At 41.1% G+C, this 17,906-nt stretch overlaps 2 protein-coding genes across 6 annotated transcripts; one reads left to right on the top strand and one right to left on the bottom strand.

The window, feature by feature from the left end:
• Nucleotides 1–302: 302 nt before the first annotated feature.
• LOC115168190 (matrix metalloproteinase-23) lies at nt 303–17,556 on the top strand. 4 transcript variants are annotated; one of them, XM_029723237.1, is made up of 9 exons: nt 7,642–7,733; nt 7,879–8,037; nt 13,347–13,486; nt 13,686–13,825; nt 14,274–14,441; nt 14,870–15,034; nt 15,415–15,525; nt 16,521–16,647; nt 16,745–17,556. In XM_029723237.1, exons 2-9 carry the CDS (start codon nt 7,909–7,911, stop codon nt 16,917–16,919), a joined length of 1,155 nt encoding a protein of 384 aa, XP_029579097.1. In that variant the 5' UTR covers nt 7,642–7,733; nt 7,879–7,908; the 3' UTR covers nt 16,920–17,556. The 4 variants fall into 4 exon arrangements, with proteins under 4 accessions (XP_029579098.1, XP_029579097.1, XP_029579095.1 ...); XM_029723238.1 differs by lacking the exons at nt 7,642–7,733; nt 16,745–17,556 and adding an exon at nt 303–350 and having other exon boundaries at nt 16,521–16,648; XM_029723235.1 differs by having other exon boundaries at nt 7,653–8,037.
• Nucleotides 4,001–6,790, bottom strand: LOC115168191 (ubiA prenyltransferase domain-containing protein 1). Of its 2 annotated transcripts, none has more exons than XM_029723241.1 (3): nt 6,587–6,790; nt 5,484–6,046; nt 4,001–5,352 (listed from the first exon to the last, which is right to left on the bottom strand). In XM_029723241.1, exons 2-3 carry the CDS (start codon nt 6,040–6,042, stop codon nt 4,865–4,867), a joined length of 1,047 nt encoding a protein of 348 aa, XP_029579101.1. In that variant the 5' UTR covers nt 6,043–6,046; nt 6,587–6,790; the 3' UTR covers nt 4,001–4,864. The 2 variants fall into 2 exon arrangements, with proteins under 2 accessions (XP_029579101.1, XP_029579100.1); XM_029723240.1 differs by having other exon boundaries at nt 5,484–6,084; nt 6,587–6,789.
• Nucleotides 17,557–17,906: the final 350 nt, after the last annotated feature.

The following is a 17,906-nucleotide window of genomic DNA, read 5'->3' as shown; positions in this document are numbered from 1 at the left end:
TACTTCTGAGCACCTCCAGGACTTGATACCTACTAATGATTTAGTTACTATAGACAGAAACAAAAGTAGGGTTAAAGGGGGCGTAATCGGCGATCTTCTGCAATCTAAAGGTTGCATGTTCGAGGTTCGTCGGGGACAACTTTAGCTAACCTTTGCCCTTATTCTAAGCTTAGGTCAATTCACCTAATCGGCTACGTAAATTCACCTAACCTTTGTGATTTTAGTTCTAACCTTTTCAAATAATCCTAACTTTTGTTGTTAGTTCCCCTAACCACCAACGTAAATTCTCCCCGTAATTCTTTGTTGTTACAGCACAACAAGAAACCTGGTCTCGTCTTCCAAGATGTATGGTAAATTACCCCATTCAATTCGTATGCTATTTTACGTCCAGGTAAGATGTATGATATTGTACGACCGCTATTCCATTCATAATGTAACCTAATATATCATACTAAATGGAGTGTCACAGATTTAAGTGCAGAATAAGACGAAATGCCCCGAGACCACATTAGTGTAAACGCAGCCTATCTGTTTAAGCTTTTCCATGTCAACACATGGTAATGTCTCCACATTGGGACAATATTTCCTGGTCCCTACCTAGATGTATGAAAATTATTTGAGAGACAGTTTCAAAATTATAATTTTCATTTGATGTTAAGACAAATATTGATGTCGAGTCAATGGTGTCACCTGTCAACAAGGGTGGAAAGAGTACTGAAATATCCTACTCAAGTAGAAATACTGTTACTTAGATGACATTTTACTCAAGAAGTAGAATTACAAAAAAAAGTACAAGAAAAGCTACTCAATAACAGTAACAAGAGTAGTTGTAATTTATTACTTTAGACCTCTGCTTATTAATAATTTCAGAGAGAGGTGTAATGAAATGACGGGACACCATTATCCAATAGTAGAGTTGAATAATGGTGTAATAAGCAACGGTAGAAATCCAGACAAAACATTGCGCGAGCGCCTCACTATTCCCATCTCAGCGTCTGTGCTTTTAATGGGTCAATTATCTCGCTCTGCTGCAGAGCACACTGATGAGCCTAGACATCCTGTTCTTAGCAAGGCCTGTATCATAAACCATCTCTGTCCTTAGCCGAACATAACCTCATGCCCTCTTCATCATGAACACATATGATACAAACACACAATTGACTTGCATATGACAGACTGCTCATGAGTGGATGATGACAGAGCCACATGAGAGCAGGGGCTTAACTCAGGCGTTGGAAGCATTCTGAGTGGTGCAGATAGAAATGTAATGAAATAGAGGAGACATGATGATTCTCTTATCATGGAGTTTAGATAATTTTTTTCAAGGAGAGTATAATATTTTTTTTGAGATGGAATAGATATTCCTGAACCCGCCCCAGCCTAACCAGATCAATAATTGTCTCAAGGAAGAAAGGAAAGATGGATGAAAGAGCATTTGGTCCAGTGTGGCTCAGTTTATAAGAGTTTGGCGCTAGCAATGACAAGGTGGAGGGTTCAATTCCTGCAGGGATCACATACTGGTATGCACTCATTAAACTTTGCTTTGGATACAAGCATCTGCCGAGTGGCATATTTATGTATTTGTAAAGTTGTTGTTTATTATTAAATACAACGTCAGTTGTAAAGCATTGAAATGGTGGATGGCTGTTATGCACCTGGTGAGGCTGAAGCATTAGAACTGCAAAAGGTTGTCTGTGGTTTGGTTGACCAAATAAAAAATGTTCTCCCTTTGTACCTTTTATTTAGATAGGCGATAAGTAGAGGGGGTTCTATACTAAATGGTAGTTCCATACTAAAGTTCTATACTAAATGGTAGGGTGGGGCGATAAATAGCCTTTTAAAGAGGCAATCTGCAGTTGAAACAATAACAAAGCTCATCCCTGCCCCTGTTTTGGTAAAAGGTTGAGGGATGGGGTTGGAGAAATGTAACCACTCTCAAATGAATAGACAGAGCTATGGATGCAAGGGCTGACCATCCATGTTTTCAACATTAGTTTTACCCGTGTAGTGAGGGTATACACAGTGTACAAAACATTAAGAACACCTTCCTAATATCGAGTTGCACGGGAAACAGTTGAGCGTGAAAAACCCAGCAGCGTTGCAGTTCTTGACACAAACCGGTGCACCTGGCACCTACTACCATACCCCGTTCAAAGGCACTTAAATATGTTTTCTTTCCCATTCACTCTATGAATGGCACACACACAATTAATGTCTCAAGGCCTTAATTGTCTCAAGGCTTTAAAATCCTTCTTTAACCTGCCCCATCCCCTTCATCTACACTGATTAAAGTGAATTTAACAAGTGTCATCAATAAAGGATCATAACTTTCACCTCGTCAGTCTGTCATGGAAAGAGCTGGTGTTCATGTTTTGTACACTCAGTGTATAGTGTTGGTTTACATTGACTTTATTTACAAACATTGGTTTATGTTGGCTTCTGATGGGGTACAACAATTGAACTAAGCTCATGAGGCATTTCTAAGTTATATTCTTCAAGAATCAATGGGTACAATATTAATTTATTAATTATTTGTTTTAAAACATTTATGTAGCAACTACAGATTGCTCTTTTAAGTTATACCGGTATGGCTTTTGACAACACTGTCTATAAAGGCATTTCTACATTTAGTAAGTTAACATGATGCAAATTCTTACCATCAGACTGAGTAGTTTGGCTGACAAGTCCAACTGTCATGTCCCAGTCCTGTTCCATATAAAACACAAGTTATTTACAAATGGATACAAGTCAATCAATCAAATGTATTTATAAAACCCAATTTTACATCAGCAGATGTCACAAAGTGTTATACAGAAACCCTGCCTAAAACCCCTAACAGCAAGCAATGCAGATGTAGAAGCACGGTGGCTAGGAAAAACTCCCTAGAAAGGCAGGAACCTAGGAAGAACCCTAGAGAGGAACCAGGCTCTGATGGCTGGCCAGTCCTGTTCTGGCTGTGCCGAGTGGAGATTATAAGAGTACATGGCCATTAAGGTCAGATTGTTCTTCAAGATGTTCAAACGTTCATAGATGACCAGCAGGGTCAAATAATAATTATAGTGGTTTTAGAGGGTGCAACAGGTCAGTACCTCAGGAGGAAATGTCACTTGGCTTTTCATAGCTGGGCATTCAGAGGTCGAGACAGCAGGTGCAGTAGAGAGTCAAAAATAGCAGGTCCGGGACAAGGTAGCACGTCCGGTGAACATGTCAGGGTTCCATAGCCACAGGCAGAACAGTTGAAACTGAAGCAGCAGCACGACCAGGTGGACTGGGGACTGCCAGGAGTCATCGGGCCAGGTAGTCCTGAGGCATGATCTTAGGACTCCGGTCCTCCGGGACGGGAGGGAGAATTAGAGGCAGCATACTTAAATTCACACAGGACACCAGATAAGACAGGAGAATTACACCAGATATAAAAGACTGACCTAGCCCCCCGGCACATAGACTATTGCAGTATAGATACTGGAGGCTTAGACAGGGGTGGGTCGGGGGACAGTGGCCCCATCCGACAATACCCCCACCCACTTTGCCAAAGCACAGTTCCCACACCACTAGAGGGATACCAACAGACCACCAACATACTACCCTGAGACAAGGCTGAGTATATCCCACGAAGATCTCCTCCAACGCACAAGCCCGAGGGGGAGCAAAACCTCCTGGCTTCCAGAGGATTAATACTGTGGGCTTGCATATCTAATGATAAGCACTGGCTCCAATATGTGAATTGAGGTCTTATTCAAACCTGAAGTTTGGAGCTCAACAGAAAGCTGTGGCAGAGTATGGGCACTGGCCCTATTTACATTGCATATTTCAAAACCTTTAATAAAATGTAAAACTATAGTCTTCTCTGAAATAGTCAAAATTATTTCTATATCAAATTCTGAGAGCAAGAACCTGAAGTAAATAAATAAAATTACATTTTTTGCATTTTTTTTCTCTTATGACAACCCAATTTGAAATGTCATTTTGTGAGGAACAAGAAAGACAAAGACAATAGATGTCATTTCTTAATGAATCCATAACTTCCCAAACCATACATTTAATAGTAAAATCCTAAAAGATCACTAACTGGTCCGATGCAAATCAGGCTGAGATTTGGACCATTTGGGGGCATTTCCATGTACGTTAATTTGTATTTGTTTATAGACAATCAATTAATGGTTGCAGTCCTCTAACAAAAAAAAATGGAAATTCCCAAACCTTGACTGCAAAACCTGATAATTACAAGGCCCCCCAAATAAAAGTCTGAGATGAGGCATCAGGACTTGAAATGTCCTCTGTACTGTAGTCTTATACCAAATGAGTGAACACAAATAAAAACATTGCAATTCATCCCCCCCCCCCAAAATAAAAACATTATTGCGATTCATAATTTTAACCTCAAACCCTGACTAATAAATCAGGCTATTGTCCTAACATAACCAAAGAAAACGGACATTTAATTTCAATTTACAGAGATTAAATGGTTTAGATTTGGTTTATTGACATTTTGAAGAATTGCATCACCGGTAGCAAGTCTGAGGGCCCGCCGCAACCCATGGCAACCGTTTCTTCAACGTCTGTCCTCATTTTGAGGCATCAGGACTTGAAATGTCCTCTGTACTGTAGTCTTATACCAAATGAGTCTGAACACATCTCAGACTTCAATCGATACACAAAAACTATGCAAAATACTGGACCAGTTACGCATCTGGTTATATCTGTCAGTATTAAAGAAGAGTAACTAAACTGTTTCTCTGGACGTATGAATTAGACAATACATTAAAGCCTTTGAACTCAAGTAAACAATTACAAATACAAAGATGTACATAAACTAGTCTGCATTTCAACAACAAAAAAAGCTATAAAAGAAGCTACAATTCAATCACAGTAGCGGTAAGCTGCCTTGAGGTGCCAGAATGATCCCAAAGACATAGAAAAGTCCCATCAGGAGGTTGAGCTTGGCTGTCTTTTGGGGGATCTTGGAATAGCACTGGCTGCGGAACTGCCTCTCTAGGGGGAAGGCCATAGGCAACGTGAGCAGGGGCAGGGCCATGCTGATGGTGTAGTGGGTGGCCAGGATGCAGAAGAGCACATAAGGGACAAACAGCAGGAGGTTGAAGAGGATGTAGGACAAAGTGGGCCCAATGAGAATGGCCAGAGTGACGATGCCCGCCTGTTTGTCAGAGTCCATGTCTCTGGTATTGTTGCTGTGTAGGATAGCCTCTGTGTTGAGGGCCAGGGGAACGGCGTAGACCAGAGGCAGGACAGACAGGTAGCCCACCTGCACGGCGTGGGCAAACATGACCGCCAGGGGGCCAAACGTGATCAGGATCACCACGTCCCCCAGGGCCACGTACTTAAGACCAATGCCTGAAAACAGGATAAGAAAGGTATCGTAAGAATCTGGATATTAGTGTGTGTGTGTGTGTGTGTGTGTACTTGTAAATAAACTGAGGGAAATAATGTCAGTACATTTTGAAACAGGTTAATGCCAAGCTCACCTCCCGTGTACAGAAAAGAGCTGGAGAGCCCTCCAAAATAAATAAGGGCCAGATGCTCCATCCTCAACGTGGAGAGAAAGTAGAGCAGGGTGGCACACAAGCAGCCCAGAGAGTAGAGCAGCGCTCCGAACATGACCACGTCCTGCGGCGCCAGGATCTCATCCACCAGAGTCCTATCGTCGCTCTTCTTGTGGTCGATCCCTTTGGAGAAGTCATAGTAAGTGTTAACCAGATTCCCTGCCCCGTGCACCACCAGCACTGCCACGGCACACACCATGAGGATGACCAAGTCCACAGAGCCCTCCAGCTTGTAGGCCAGGGCACTGCCCAGAGCCACCGGTGTGAGGGAGGCGCTGAAACTCCACGGCCGCAGGGCCAGCACATAAGCAGCACACTTGTACCTCATGTCAGACGCGACTCTGGCCCTCCCCGAGCTCCGGTGGTCGGCGGTGTGATTCTGCACACTGTCATTCAAACCGGTGTGCCTTGTCTCGCCATGTCCATTCAATCCAGCCAAAACAAATGTCTCTGCACTGCTTGGTTTCTGCCCCACAGCCATACCTCTGCCAGTGTCCACAAAACAAAGAAACAGAAGGTAAACCTGTAACAGAATTACAGAGGTCACACACAGAATGTCATTTATGTACAGTGAACATCTCATTTAATGAAGAAGAGCATCAGAATGCAGGCTCTTTAAGTTATTGAAAACCAGTATGGGGTAGTTATTGTATTGTCCGTCATAATTGAAGGGTTGCAAGAGCGTGAGACCAGAATGTTTTGTTGTTGTTGAGCAGGATTAAAGCGTGCTACTACATGCTAAGACGTAGGTAGCAAACGAGTCTGTTTATTTCCAGTAGTTCCCGAGTAGCTAGAAAAATGCTAGTTGGATCACCTGAATTTCAATGCACCATGTTGTGAATTGTACAACACACCTGTTGGATGGCCACATTGCTTGCGCCCTACAACCTCGCAAAATTGGCATTTACAGCATTGCACTGCTGGATAGTCAACTACATAGATTAAAAGATTAAAGCTAACTATCCAGTGTGCTATTAGCAAGCCAAAAGCCAGGGCCAAATTAAATGTCCGAAACAAGACTTTACCTGTTTTATGCGTCCGTTATCCGATAAACTATTTCACGCCATGTAACAACATATTTATGTGACCGCTACCTAACCACAGGGCTGACCCTACTCCCTTGGTAAACTTGCTACGTGTCAATTTCGAGAATATTTCACTGGCTGATCACAGTTAACCCCGACGGACGACATTTCATCCAACCCTCTTGAGTGAGTGCAGACGTAAATAGGCGCCGTTAGAAACTCACTTCAATGTGATCTGTGTTCCGGGTATTGTTGATGACATGTGCAAGAAGAACCCATTCCTCAATAAGAACATTTAAATAAAATAAGAAAAATATCTGGGAAAAATTGGGATTTAAAATATCGCTTATTTTGTACACTCGCACCAACGGATGTATTAGAAATACTAAGGCAGGCCAGGAAGTTATTGGTTCTCTGGTGGTGGTTCAGTGCGATCTCTCACTATCCCACCCAGATTCGTAAATGGGGGAAAACGTTCAACTAAATTCGGGGCAAATACCATACTCTCTTAAAAAAACAAAACACTTGTGAAGCAATTTGTTTTCCAATTATTTTCGAACGTTGCTGAATACGAATGCAGCCCAGACTCAAATTGCGTGTTTTGGGCCTTCACAAACGCACTAGTTTTACACAGACCTGCATACATTTTCACAATTAATTTGATGTAGGTCATTTACTCCAATTAAAATACAATTTGAGAAATATTTGTTGCTTGCATCACGCCTGTCACAGATATACTATTTTCCTATGCAATTAGAACAAAAAAATATTGCATTTTTAATTAAGAGTCAGAAAATATTTAAATAAGGTTCAATATAAATCAAAGTCAACCTATTGCCCTATGCGTATTCCACAGCTAAAATGAGATACCCACACATAGGTATTTGAGCAGGCCTACATTTTTAAATCCATGATCAAATCTCTGTTATGAACTTCTTTATTAATAAGCATGCAAAAATAATAGTTATATCAAAATAGTTTTAAGATTGTCGACTACGTGCAGCTGGTTTCCTTTCCATTTAAACTTGTCAAACTCTGACCTCCATTTAAAGTAATGTGAAACCATTTGGCAGACTGCGGAATAGCGCTGCGGCCGAAGGTTGTACAGAAAGCTGCAACGTTTGATGCAGCCTGGAGCTGGCGGCGGGTGACCAAGGATTCCAGCCTTAACACCGTTATCCTCCGTTATTCTCAATTTTAAATTCATTTGTCAAATAAAAGGATGCATTGGATGGCCAGTGATATCCATGCGGATCGATGGTGGTGAAATTGACTAGTCTGTCTTTGTTTAGGGATTTTTTCTGGAAGGTGATATCGCAACGATGGTGTGTCAGACGTTAAGAAGTTTACAAAGAGGCGACTTCAGTGCTCTTCTGCTGCCTGTGGCGTTGCTTGGGGTTCTGTTTGAAGGGGTGCAAGAAACCACGGCATTTCCCACCTGGAGAATAGAGGTATGGTGTGAAAATTCCACTTTTCTAACTTGATACCTCCTTTAATTGCACTGCTGAATACTTCATTCAGTTTCTATACTGGACAGGTTATGCTGGAATAAGTTATGATCGAGATTTTGGATGATTAAACCCGTTTAGGGCAACAATATTTTCATTTTATTTCAACTTGTTTTTTTCGGTGTCTACCAAGACATCTGCTTGGTGACAAATGAGCAAATAATAAATAAATAAAATGTAATTGTAATATGAATCACATTTTTGGTTAAACTTCATCAGACAGAAATTCCTTCATATAATCAGTAATTATACATATAATTTAGCCTATTCATATTATATAATTGGAGGAATTCTTTAGTTTTGATGGTGCATGCAATGAATATAATTGTATGCCTTTACAATAGGCTACCTATCCAATACAGTTAGTATAGAATAAGGGACAAAAATCCATTATGACATTTTATTTGATTGAGACATATCATCACAAGAGCCAGACTTGCTTGTATGATATGCAATCTCTGTAGAATAATTAAGAATTTGGTTGGTTTTGCCCTGATTCTTGTCCCAGTTGAGGAAAAAACAACTATTCTTATTGCATTGTAGCCACAATAAAAATGTTTTGATCTGGCTGGATGAAGTCTTAACCCTCACTTATACCAAGCTAGCTATTCTAAAAGTATCTTATATTGTTCATTAATTCACACTAAGTCAAATGCAGACTTCTCAGAATCCTTGATTAATAAAGCAGGGGCAAACAGTTTGGGAATCTTCAAAGGAGAGCACAGTAAGAGGAGCTTAGCATGTTGGTTGAGCACTGAATGATCAGGTTCTAAAGGTTATCTCCAGTGAGCTTGTTTTGGAACATTTTCAGTTGTTTTCCATAGGAAGAAATGGTGTAGCAAATGGTACAGCTTAGAACAACATGTAGCTTATAGAAATCATGGACTGTTCTCACATTGCTCCAACTTCTAGGCTATGTCCTCTTCTTTTGTAGTGTGTTTCCTTGACTCTGTTATCAGTGTGGCAGGAAGACTTCAGTCTTCTGCAGGGCTCCTCTGGTGTTCGTCTGGGTGTCTAGGCCTCAGCTCTTGGCAAAGCCCTTGTTTTCCTGAGGATTGAGGAACATTAAAAAAGGAATGCATATGTAGCACATGGGGATGTCTGAAACTTACTTCTCAGCCTGAAGTGTCCCCACTTGTGCCAGCGAATAGCTAGCTTTTTCCAACTGGTAAGACATTTCAGGAGGGCGGTCACGTGTGCTAGCATGGCAGAGGTCCCGAGTTAGCGCCAGGTATGAGCTGAATCAGCAGTGTGGCGTCCTTTACATATAGTGTCTACATTATTTCTCTGAGAAAAAATATAACATTTTCATACAGATATTTTAATAGTATAAATTCATATTTTTAGAAAAAGCTATTTTTTGGGGTTGTATTTCCACTGTATTTGTATGTAAATGTTGAACTTGGTCAGGTCATGTTGGTCCAATCCCTTATTGTTGACGATAAGGACTGTGGAGTAGATCTGTGGATAGGCTTAATTAGCTTATTCACTTGTCATAAAAGTCCCCGATAACAAAGTCACCTAAAGTTGTTGGATAATCAGTCAAAGTGTAAACTACCATTCAAAAGTTTGGGGTCACTTAGAAATGTCCTTATTTTTTAAAGAAAATACATTTTTTTTGTCCATTAAAATAACATCAAATTGATCAGAAATACAATGTAGACATTGTTAATGTTGTAAATGACAATTGTAGCTGGAAACAGCAGATTTCTTATGGAATATCTACATAGGCGTACAGAGGCCCATTATCAGCAAACATCACTCCTGTGTTCCAATGGCACGTTGTGTTAGCTAATCCAAGTTGATCATTTTAAAAGGCTAATTGATCATTAGAAAACCCTTTTGCAATTATGTTAGCACAGCTGAAAACTGTTGTTCTGATTAAAGAAGCAATAAAACTGTCCTTCTTTAGACTAGTTGAGTATCTGGAGCATCAGAATTTGTGGGTTCGATTACAGGCTCAAAATGGCCAGAAACAAAGTCCTTTCTTCTGAAACTCGTCAGTCTATTCTTGTTCTGAGAAATGAAGGCTATTCCATGCGAGAAATTGCCAAGAAACTGAAGATCTCGCACAAGGCTGTGTACTACTTTCTTCACAGAACAGTGCAAACTGGCTCTAACCAGAATAGAAAGAGGAGTGGGAGGCCCCGGTGCACAACTGAGCAAGAGGACAAGTACATTAGAGTGTCTATTTGAGAAACAGACGCCTCACAAGTCCTCAACTGGCAGCTTCATTAAATAGTACCTGCAAAACACAAGTCTCAACGTCAACAGTGAAGAGGCGACTCCGGGATGCTGGTCTTCTAGACAGAGTTGCAAAGAAAAAGCCATATCTCAGACTGGCCAATAAAAAGAAAAGACTAAGATGGGCAAAAGAACACAGACACTGGACAGAGGAACTCTGCCTAGAAGGCCAGCATCCCGGAGTCGCCTCTTCACTGTTGACGTTGAGACTGGTGTTTAGATTGACGAGTTTCAGAAGAAAGTTCTTTGTTTCTGGCCATTTTGAGCCTGTAATTGAACCCTCAAATGCTGATGCTCCAGATACTCAACTAGTCTGAAGGCCAGTTTTATTGCTTCTTTAATCAGAACAACAGTTTTTAGATGTGCTAACATAATTAGCACAGCTTTTAGCCTTTTAAAATGATAAGCTTAGATTAGCTAATACAACGTGCCATTGGAACACAGGAGTGATGGTTGCTGATAATGGGCCTCTGTACGCCTATGTAGATATTCCATAAGAAATCTGCCGTTTCCAGCTACAATAGTCATATACAACATTAACAATGTCTACACTGTATTTCTGATCAATTTGATGTTATTTTAAATGGACAAAAAATGTGTTTTTCTTTAAAAAATAAGGACATTTCTAAGTGACCCCAAACTTTTGAACGGTAGTGTATACTGTAACTGTATATTTTACATTCTATTAGTATTATATAAAAACAAAGTCACAACATATTTCTAAACACTCTTAAACAGTAAGCACCTATAGCTGGCCTTTCACAGCTGTAAAACAAGAATAGAATCCTGGTGTTATTATTTGGACAGTCTCATTTGCCCCTCCCCAAAGGGCCATCAGACATATTGTATCTGCAAAATGTATCATACTTAAAGTTTGGAAAGCAGTTTTACTGCTGACCACTTCCTTTTTCTACAAAATGGAATGCCCTTGCATGAAAATGTAACATGTAACATTCACATGCAAGACATTGGGATAATAGCCTCTAGAAACGGCAGAATTACAATAGAGTTGAGCTGGTCTCATCAAACCAGAACCCTTGCAGCATGGAACTGTTGATTGTTTAGATTTTGAACATTATAACTATAAACACTGTATAAATTAACACCATGAATCACAACTAACAGTGTAAGTAGATTACAGTACAACGTTAACTCTGTGCTGCTCTCAGCCTGCTACTTGAAGTGTGTCAGAGGGTTGGGTACTGTGGCAGTAAAAAAACAAATGACGTTAAATAAATGTGTTATACATTTTTTAATGAATGATACTGCAGACACAATGACTAGTATAAAGGTATTATGCATGCTTTATGTATACCCCCTTCAAGTAAAGTGTTACAATTTTTACTTTTTACTTCTTAAGGATCTCCACCGTTTTTGTCCATTTTCTCCAAGTTCCTTCCATGAATACTTTTGTTCTTCCATCTCATGTTGTTAGCAATATTCTCCTGGTCCTTGGTGCTTGGTTCTTTGGTCTGGTTCAGACACTGGACCAAGTCAGTCATATCATAATAATCTGTCAGTCAGCCACAAAGACAGGAACACTAATAGTGATAAAATACTAAGCACTAGCTATGTGTAGTTCATAAACACAAAGGCAAACACTAGGTTAATTATCTACTGAACAAAAATCTAAACGCTCCATGCAACAATTTAAAAGATTTTACTTGGTTACAGTTCAAATAAGGAAATCAGTCAATTGCAATAAATTAATTTGGTCCTAATCTATGGAGTTCACATACAGATATGCATCTGTTGGTCACCGATACCTTTAAAAACAAAAGTAGGGGTGTGGATCAGAAAACCAATCAGTGTCTGGTGTGACCACCATTTGCCTCAAGCAGCGAGACATATCTCCTTCACATAGAGTTGATCAGGCTGTTGATTGTGGCCTGTTGTCCCACTCTTCTTCAATGACTGTGCGAAGTTTCTGGATATTGGTGGAAACTGGAAAACATTGTCGTACAAGTTGATCTGGAAAACGCTGTTGTACACGTCGATCAAGAGCATTCCAAACATGCTCAATGAGTGACATGTCTGGCGAGTATGCAGACCATGGAAATGTTCAACTTCCAGGAATTGTTTACAGACCCTTGTGACATGGGGCCGTGCGTTATCATGCTGAAACATGAGGTGATGGCGGCGGATGAATGGCACGACAATGGGCCTCAGGATCTTGTCACAGTATCTTTGTGCATTCAAATTGACATAGATAAAATGCAATTGTATTCATTGTCTGTAGCTTATGCCTGCCCATACCATAACTCCGCTGCCGCCATGGGATGCTCAGTTCACAACGTTGACACCAGCAAACTGCTCACCCACATGACGCCATACACGTGGTCTGCGGTTGTGAGGCCAGTTGGACTTTCTGTCAAATTCTCTAAAACGATGTTGGAGGAAGATAAATTAACATTCATTTTTCTGGCAACATGTGTGGCATTGTGTTGTGTGACAAAACTTCACACTTTAGAGTGGCCTTTTATTGTCCCCTGCACAAGGTGCACCTGTGTAATGATCATGCTGTTTAATCAGCTTCTTGATATGCCACACCTGTCAAGTGGATGGATTATCTTGGCAAAGGAGAAATGCTCACTAACAGGGATGTAAACAAATTTGTGCACAACATTTTAGAGAAATAAGCTTTTTGTGTGTATGGAACATTTCTGGGATCTTTTATTTCAGCTCATGAAACATGGGACTAATAATTTACATGTTGCGTTTATATTTATGTTCAGTATAACATTTTTAAAAAGAGTCTCACTTAAGGCCTACCCAGCGAACCCAGAATTTATCTGTAACGTTTCCTAAAGGTTATCCTTTGACAAATAACTGTCACACAAAGTTCTGGAAACCAACATTTGTTTGCTGGGAATCCAGATCCCGATCATAAATATAAATTACATCTGGATGTTGAGGTGACATGTGTCCAGTAGGTTGAAACTCCTCTCCTCGCTCCTAACTGGTCACGCCAAATCTCAGGGGGTTAATCTACAATTTTTTTGTCCAAGGAAGAAGTTCACACCTCTGGTGTGTTAATGATTGGGATTCGCAAAGATGCCCGCACGCAGGTTCTCCACCTCTCCAGGAACAAGCGCTACACCCTCACCCCTGAGAAACTCAAATGGGACAAGTTCAAGCTCACTTACAAGTTTGTAGATTATTTTATTTCACCCTCCTTTCTTACCAAACATTTACTGTCTAAAAACAAATGCTGTTTGAATTGACTTCAGACATATTTACGAGGGACAGCTGTCAGAGCTTTATGATAGCGCCAATTGCTTTTACTGATTTCTGCTGTTGTAATATGCTAAGTGGGTTCCCCAGATAATGGCATTGTGTTTGTGCAGGCTGCTCTCTTTCCCAAGGAACCTGATGAATGTCAGTGACACGCGCCGGGGCATTGCCAAGGCCTTCACTATGTGGAGTGATGTCTCACCCTTCAGCTTTAGAGAGGTGCCCGCTGACCAGGAGGCAGACATCAAGATAGGTATATGTTGTTGTGCCCCCACCTAAAGTATATCAGGCATGATGACTGGCATATAATCTAGTAGGCCTATACAGTGACTTGTGTCTGAAATGCCCTCAGCATTTGAAATGAACAAATCTCCCTCTACTGTCTAGTTATCTAATGTTCAGCATGATTCATGGCTCTATTTGTATGATAAAGAGTCCTGTATACCTTCCAAGCATGTGTAATCATTTTAAAATGATCTGAATCATGCCGAAGCCATCAGAGTGGGAGCACCATGATCTGGGAGTCTTGTTCCAGCATAAATACTTGATGCAAGTGTGAAAAATGACAGTCATCCTCAGTGGTGTTAAGAAGTTTGAAATCCATCATCTTCTAGACTCTATTGTATGTAGAATGAGAGAGTCTGGAGAGTTTCCCCTCTTGGTTGCGCTGTCTGAGGCACAGCTCTGTCTCTTTTTGGCAGGCTTCTACCCCATCAACCACACAGACTGTCTGCAGTCCTACTTGCACCACTGTTTCGACGGCATCACTGGCGAACTGGCACATGCTTTCTTTCCTCCGACGGGCGAGATCCACTTTGACGACCATGAGTATTGGATTCTGGGAAACATGCGCTTCAGCTGGAAAAAAGGCAGGCACCTTGGGTGATCTCTTTCCTGATTTTTGTAAGCTGCTGTTGTGCACTCAGCACCAAAGCTACTTGCTGGAGGTCCAGTTGAATTAATCAGATGCACAGGGTTGAAAAGTGAAAATCGTGGACACTGTAGTTGGTAATTATGTCTTGAAGCTGGAATAGTCCACAGTGTAATACTGTGCCTAAATGTGTAATGGTTGGAAGATACTGAACTTAGAAGCGTAGTTAGATTTTGCCGTTGTCGTTAGATCAACTGTCTCAGTAGCAGGTATAGGTGAAAGCCATATGTTGTTATGCCACTCGGAACTAGCTTTCATGTGTATAGTTCAGTGGATGAGGGAAAGGACTTTAGCTACTTTCAACTATTGCGATGCACCCCAATTACTGAGACAGAATGAACAGTTTTGTGTTGTTGGTTTGTGCAGGGGTATGGCTGACAGACTTGGTCCATGTAGCGGCTCACGAGATTGGCCACGTCCTGGGCCTCATGCACTCCCTGAACCCCAAGGCCATCATGCACCTGAACGCAACTCTAACGGGGCGCAAGCTCATCACACAAGACGAGGTGTGGGGCCTGCACCGACTCTATGGTAAAGCCAAGCACCCACAATCAGAAAGCCCTGTAAAACAGACAGAATAAAGTGTCATATTGTTTTGTAGCACAAAACAATCACCAGTAGCATATCTTTCAAATGAAATAAATCCTTATTTAAAATAATGGTCCCACTTTAAACAACCAATTTATACAGGCTTTATAGACTATTCATGATTTCTTCCTAAGCACTATATAGATGCTTCACAAATAATTGATTTACTACCTGCTGCAAGTAAACGTGGCCTTAATGACTATTGTTGAACCTTTAATACAGTGAGTGAGTCATTATAAATGTGAAGGCAGATTGTCATCCCAAATTCCTTTCTGTAGACTGAAATTAGCACTCTCATCCCTCTCTTTCCTCCTCCCCTGTAGGATGTTTGGATAGATTATTTATCTGTCCAGCCTGGGCGCGAAAAGGCTATTGCGACAGCAAGCGCAAGCTCATGCAGAAGCACTGCCCCTCCAGCTGTGATTTCTGTTATGGTAAGAGCAGCACTGCAAAGGAAAAAAAGATTACTCCCAATCTACTGGTGCAAGGAATCGCATCTGTACCATTTGCCAATGCATCGTAACGCAGCCAACAAAGTCCAGCCAACAAAACCATGATGAGGGTTTGCAGCCCTTCTGATTTAAAGTTAGATTAGATACTTGCCACTGGATGTGACTCATTCAGAAATAATTACCTCAGGATGTATTTTGGTCTGCTTTATAGTAAGCGAGCAGAGCATCTTAGTGAAGCACCTCAACAGCTTCAATTCCCATAACCTCCGCAACCAGTCTCACCAGGGCCGAGGCCTCCGGTTGCACAACAGGATATGACTCCTCCTCGCCACGGCAGCCATAGATTGTGGGTTTGTCCGATTTATATGTGTAACAAGGGAGAATGTGGAGAGGAGAAAGGATACCATTCCTGGCTCCTAATCTGTTCCTCATTGTTGATTGGGAGACATTGTACGGCTGTGGAAAATTCCAGTATGACTCCAAACCACTGGAATTTCAGACTGTGGCTTGAGTGTTAGAGACGCGGAAAGTCAATTTGGGATTTCTGCGGCCCAAACTAGTGGCTGCCTTTTAAACAGACTTCCAACTGATCATGAGGCACAACATCGTGTTTACACTCATCGAATGGCCGTAGCACTTGGGTAAATTAACTACATAGAGAATGTCCTTAAACATCTACAATGGAGTTGCCATGAAGTTTTTTGATACACATGTAGGCAGATCGTTTGAGTGTGTAAGTCTTGGGCGATAATTTTAAGTATGATCCTAAATTCCTACTCAGATCAGATTAAACAATTACTAAGAAGACATTTTCTGGGCGCTTTGTTTACTTTTTGGAGTAAACATTTCATGAAAAGACATTAACATCCTTTTGTGAAATTAAAGCCATACCACACTGAGTCATGTCTGGTTAATACCAAGACTATACAGAAGTGGATACCCCAGCCTTTAACCTTGTGTTCCCTTACTTTCCTCAGAGTTCCCCTTCCCCACCGTGGCCCCCACCCCCACCCCCCAACGGACCAAACACAAGCTGGTGGCTGAGGGGAAGAAGCTCACCTTCCGATGTGGGAAGAAAATTGCAGCAAAGGCAGGCAAAGTATAGTGAGTATGTCTTATTTAGCCCAATATCACTTCTAATGAATCATGATATCATACCAACAATGGACTGAATTTAAATGTATTTGTACTGTTTCTGTAGCTGGTACAAGGACGGAGAGATTCTGGAGTACTCCCACCCTGGCTACATCTCCCTAAAAGACGACCACATCAGTATCGTGGCCAACGCCATCAACGAGGGCACATACACCTGCATCGTGAGGAAAAAGAACAAGGTCCTCACCAACTACTCCTGGAGGGTACGAGTGCGCTTCTGAGGGTGATGCCCCCATCCACACATAGAAGCACTGGTTATTAGCACAGAGAACACAACCATAGAAACAGAATGACCAGAAGAGGAAAAGCCCTTAGACAACTGCATTTTCACACATTGACTTGAATGGGATGTCTGTTCTAGGAATTATATTTCAAAGCGCACCTTCACTCAAACATTGCTTGTTCAAAACAGGGACCTCACTCGGGCACATATTTTAATGTACATTGTCTAAACAATACCCTCAAAACAATCATGTTTTAGGTCTGTTTTTTTGTAATGCATTTTCATATGTGCACAATAAACCCTTTTGTTCTGTGGGAAGTAGTATATTGAATCTAGATGTAAAACTACATTGTGTCCAAGTGAGTATTAGATACACTGCTGGCATTGTTTCTGTTATGTATTATGTGAACAATAATGTTCATTGAAGTTAGAGCTCACTGACACTTACAGGGTAGCTAGTAGCCTCAAACTTTTCTAAATATTGTCCAGGAATTTCAAATAAATGTAACTAGCCTGGCTACTTTATGCCATGGGTAATGCATTCTAAAAGCTACTCCATCAATGCATGACACCTACAGTACACAAAAACATAATGTTGGTTTCATGAGCTGAAATAAAAGATCAAAGAAAAGTTCCATATGCATAAAAAGCTAATTTCTCTCAATTTGGGCACACAGTAATTTACATCCCTGTTAGTGAGCATTTCTCCTTTGCTAAGATAATCCATCCACCTGACAGGTGTGGAATATCAAGAAGCTGATTAAACAGCATGATCATTAAAACAGACGCACCTTGTGCTGGGGACAATAAAAGGTCACTAAAATGAGCAGTTGTGTTTCACACACACATGCCACAGATGTCTCAAGTTGAGGGAGCGTACAATTGGCATGCTGACTGCAGGAATGTCCACCAGAACTGTTCATTTCTCTACGATAAGCCGCCTCCAATGTCATTTATTCGAATTTGGTAGTACGTTTAACCGGCC

Source organism: Salmo trutta, chromosome 30, assembly GCF_901001165.1.
Source record: "Salmo trutta chromosome 30, fSalTru1.1, whole genome shotgun sequence".
In the NCBI taxonomy this organism is placed as follows: domain Eukaryota; kingdom Metazoa; phylum Chordata; class Actinopteri; order Salmoniformes; family Salmonidae; genus Salmo; species Salmo trutta.
The sequence above is the reverse complement of the archived record's forward strand: the minus strand, read 5'-3'. Positions and strand labels throughout refer to the sequence as shown.

Coding starts and splice junctions, on each gene's coding strand:
- LOC115168191 (XM_029723241.1), bottom strand. CDS start 6,042: ATGGCTGTGGGGCAGAAACCAAGCAGTGCAGAGACATTTGTTTTGGCT. Junction 5,353..5,483: donor CTCTTTTCTGTACACGGGAG/GTGAGCTTGGCA, acceptor TCCTGTTTTCAG/GCATTGGTCTTAAGTACGTG.
- LOC115168190 (XM_029723237.1), top strand. CDS start 7,909: ATGGTGTGTCAGACGTTAAGAAGTTTACAAAGAGGCGACTTCAGTGCT. Junction 13,487..13,685: donor AAGTTCAAGCTCACTTACAA/GTTTGTAGATTA, acceptor GTGTTTGTGCAG/GCTGCTCTCTTTCCCAAGGA. Junction 15,526..16,520: donor CAGCTGTGATTTCTGTTATG/GTAAGAGCAGCA, acceptor TACTTTCCTCAG/AGTTCCCCTTCCCCACCGTG.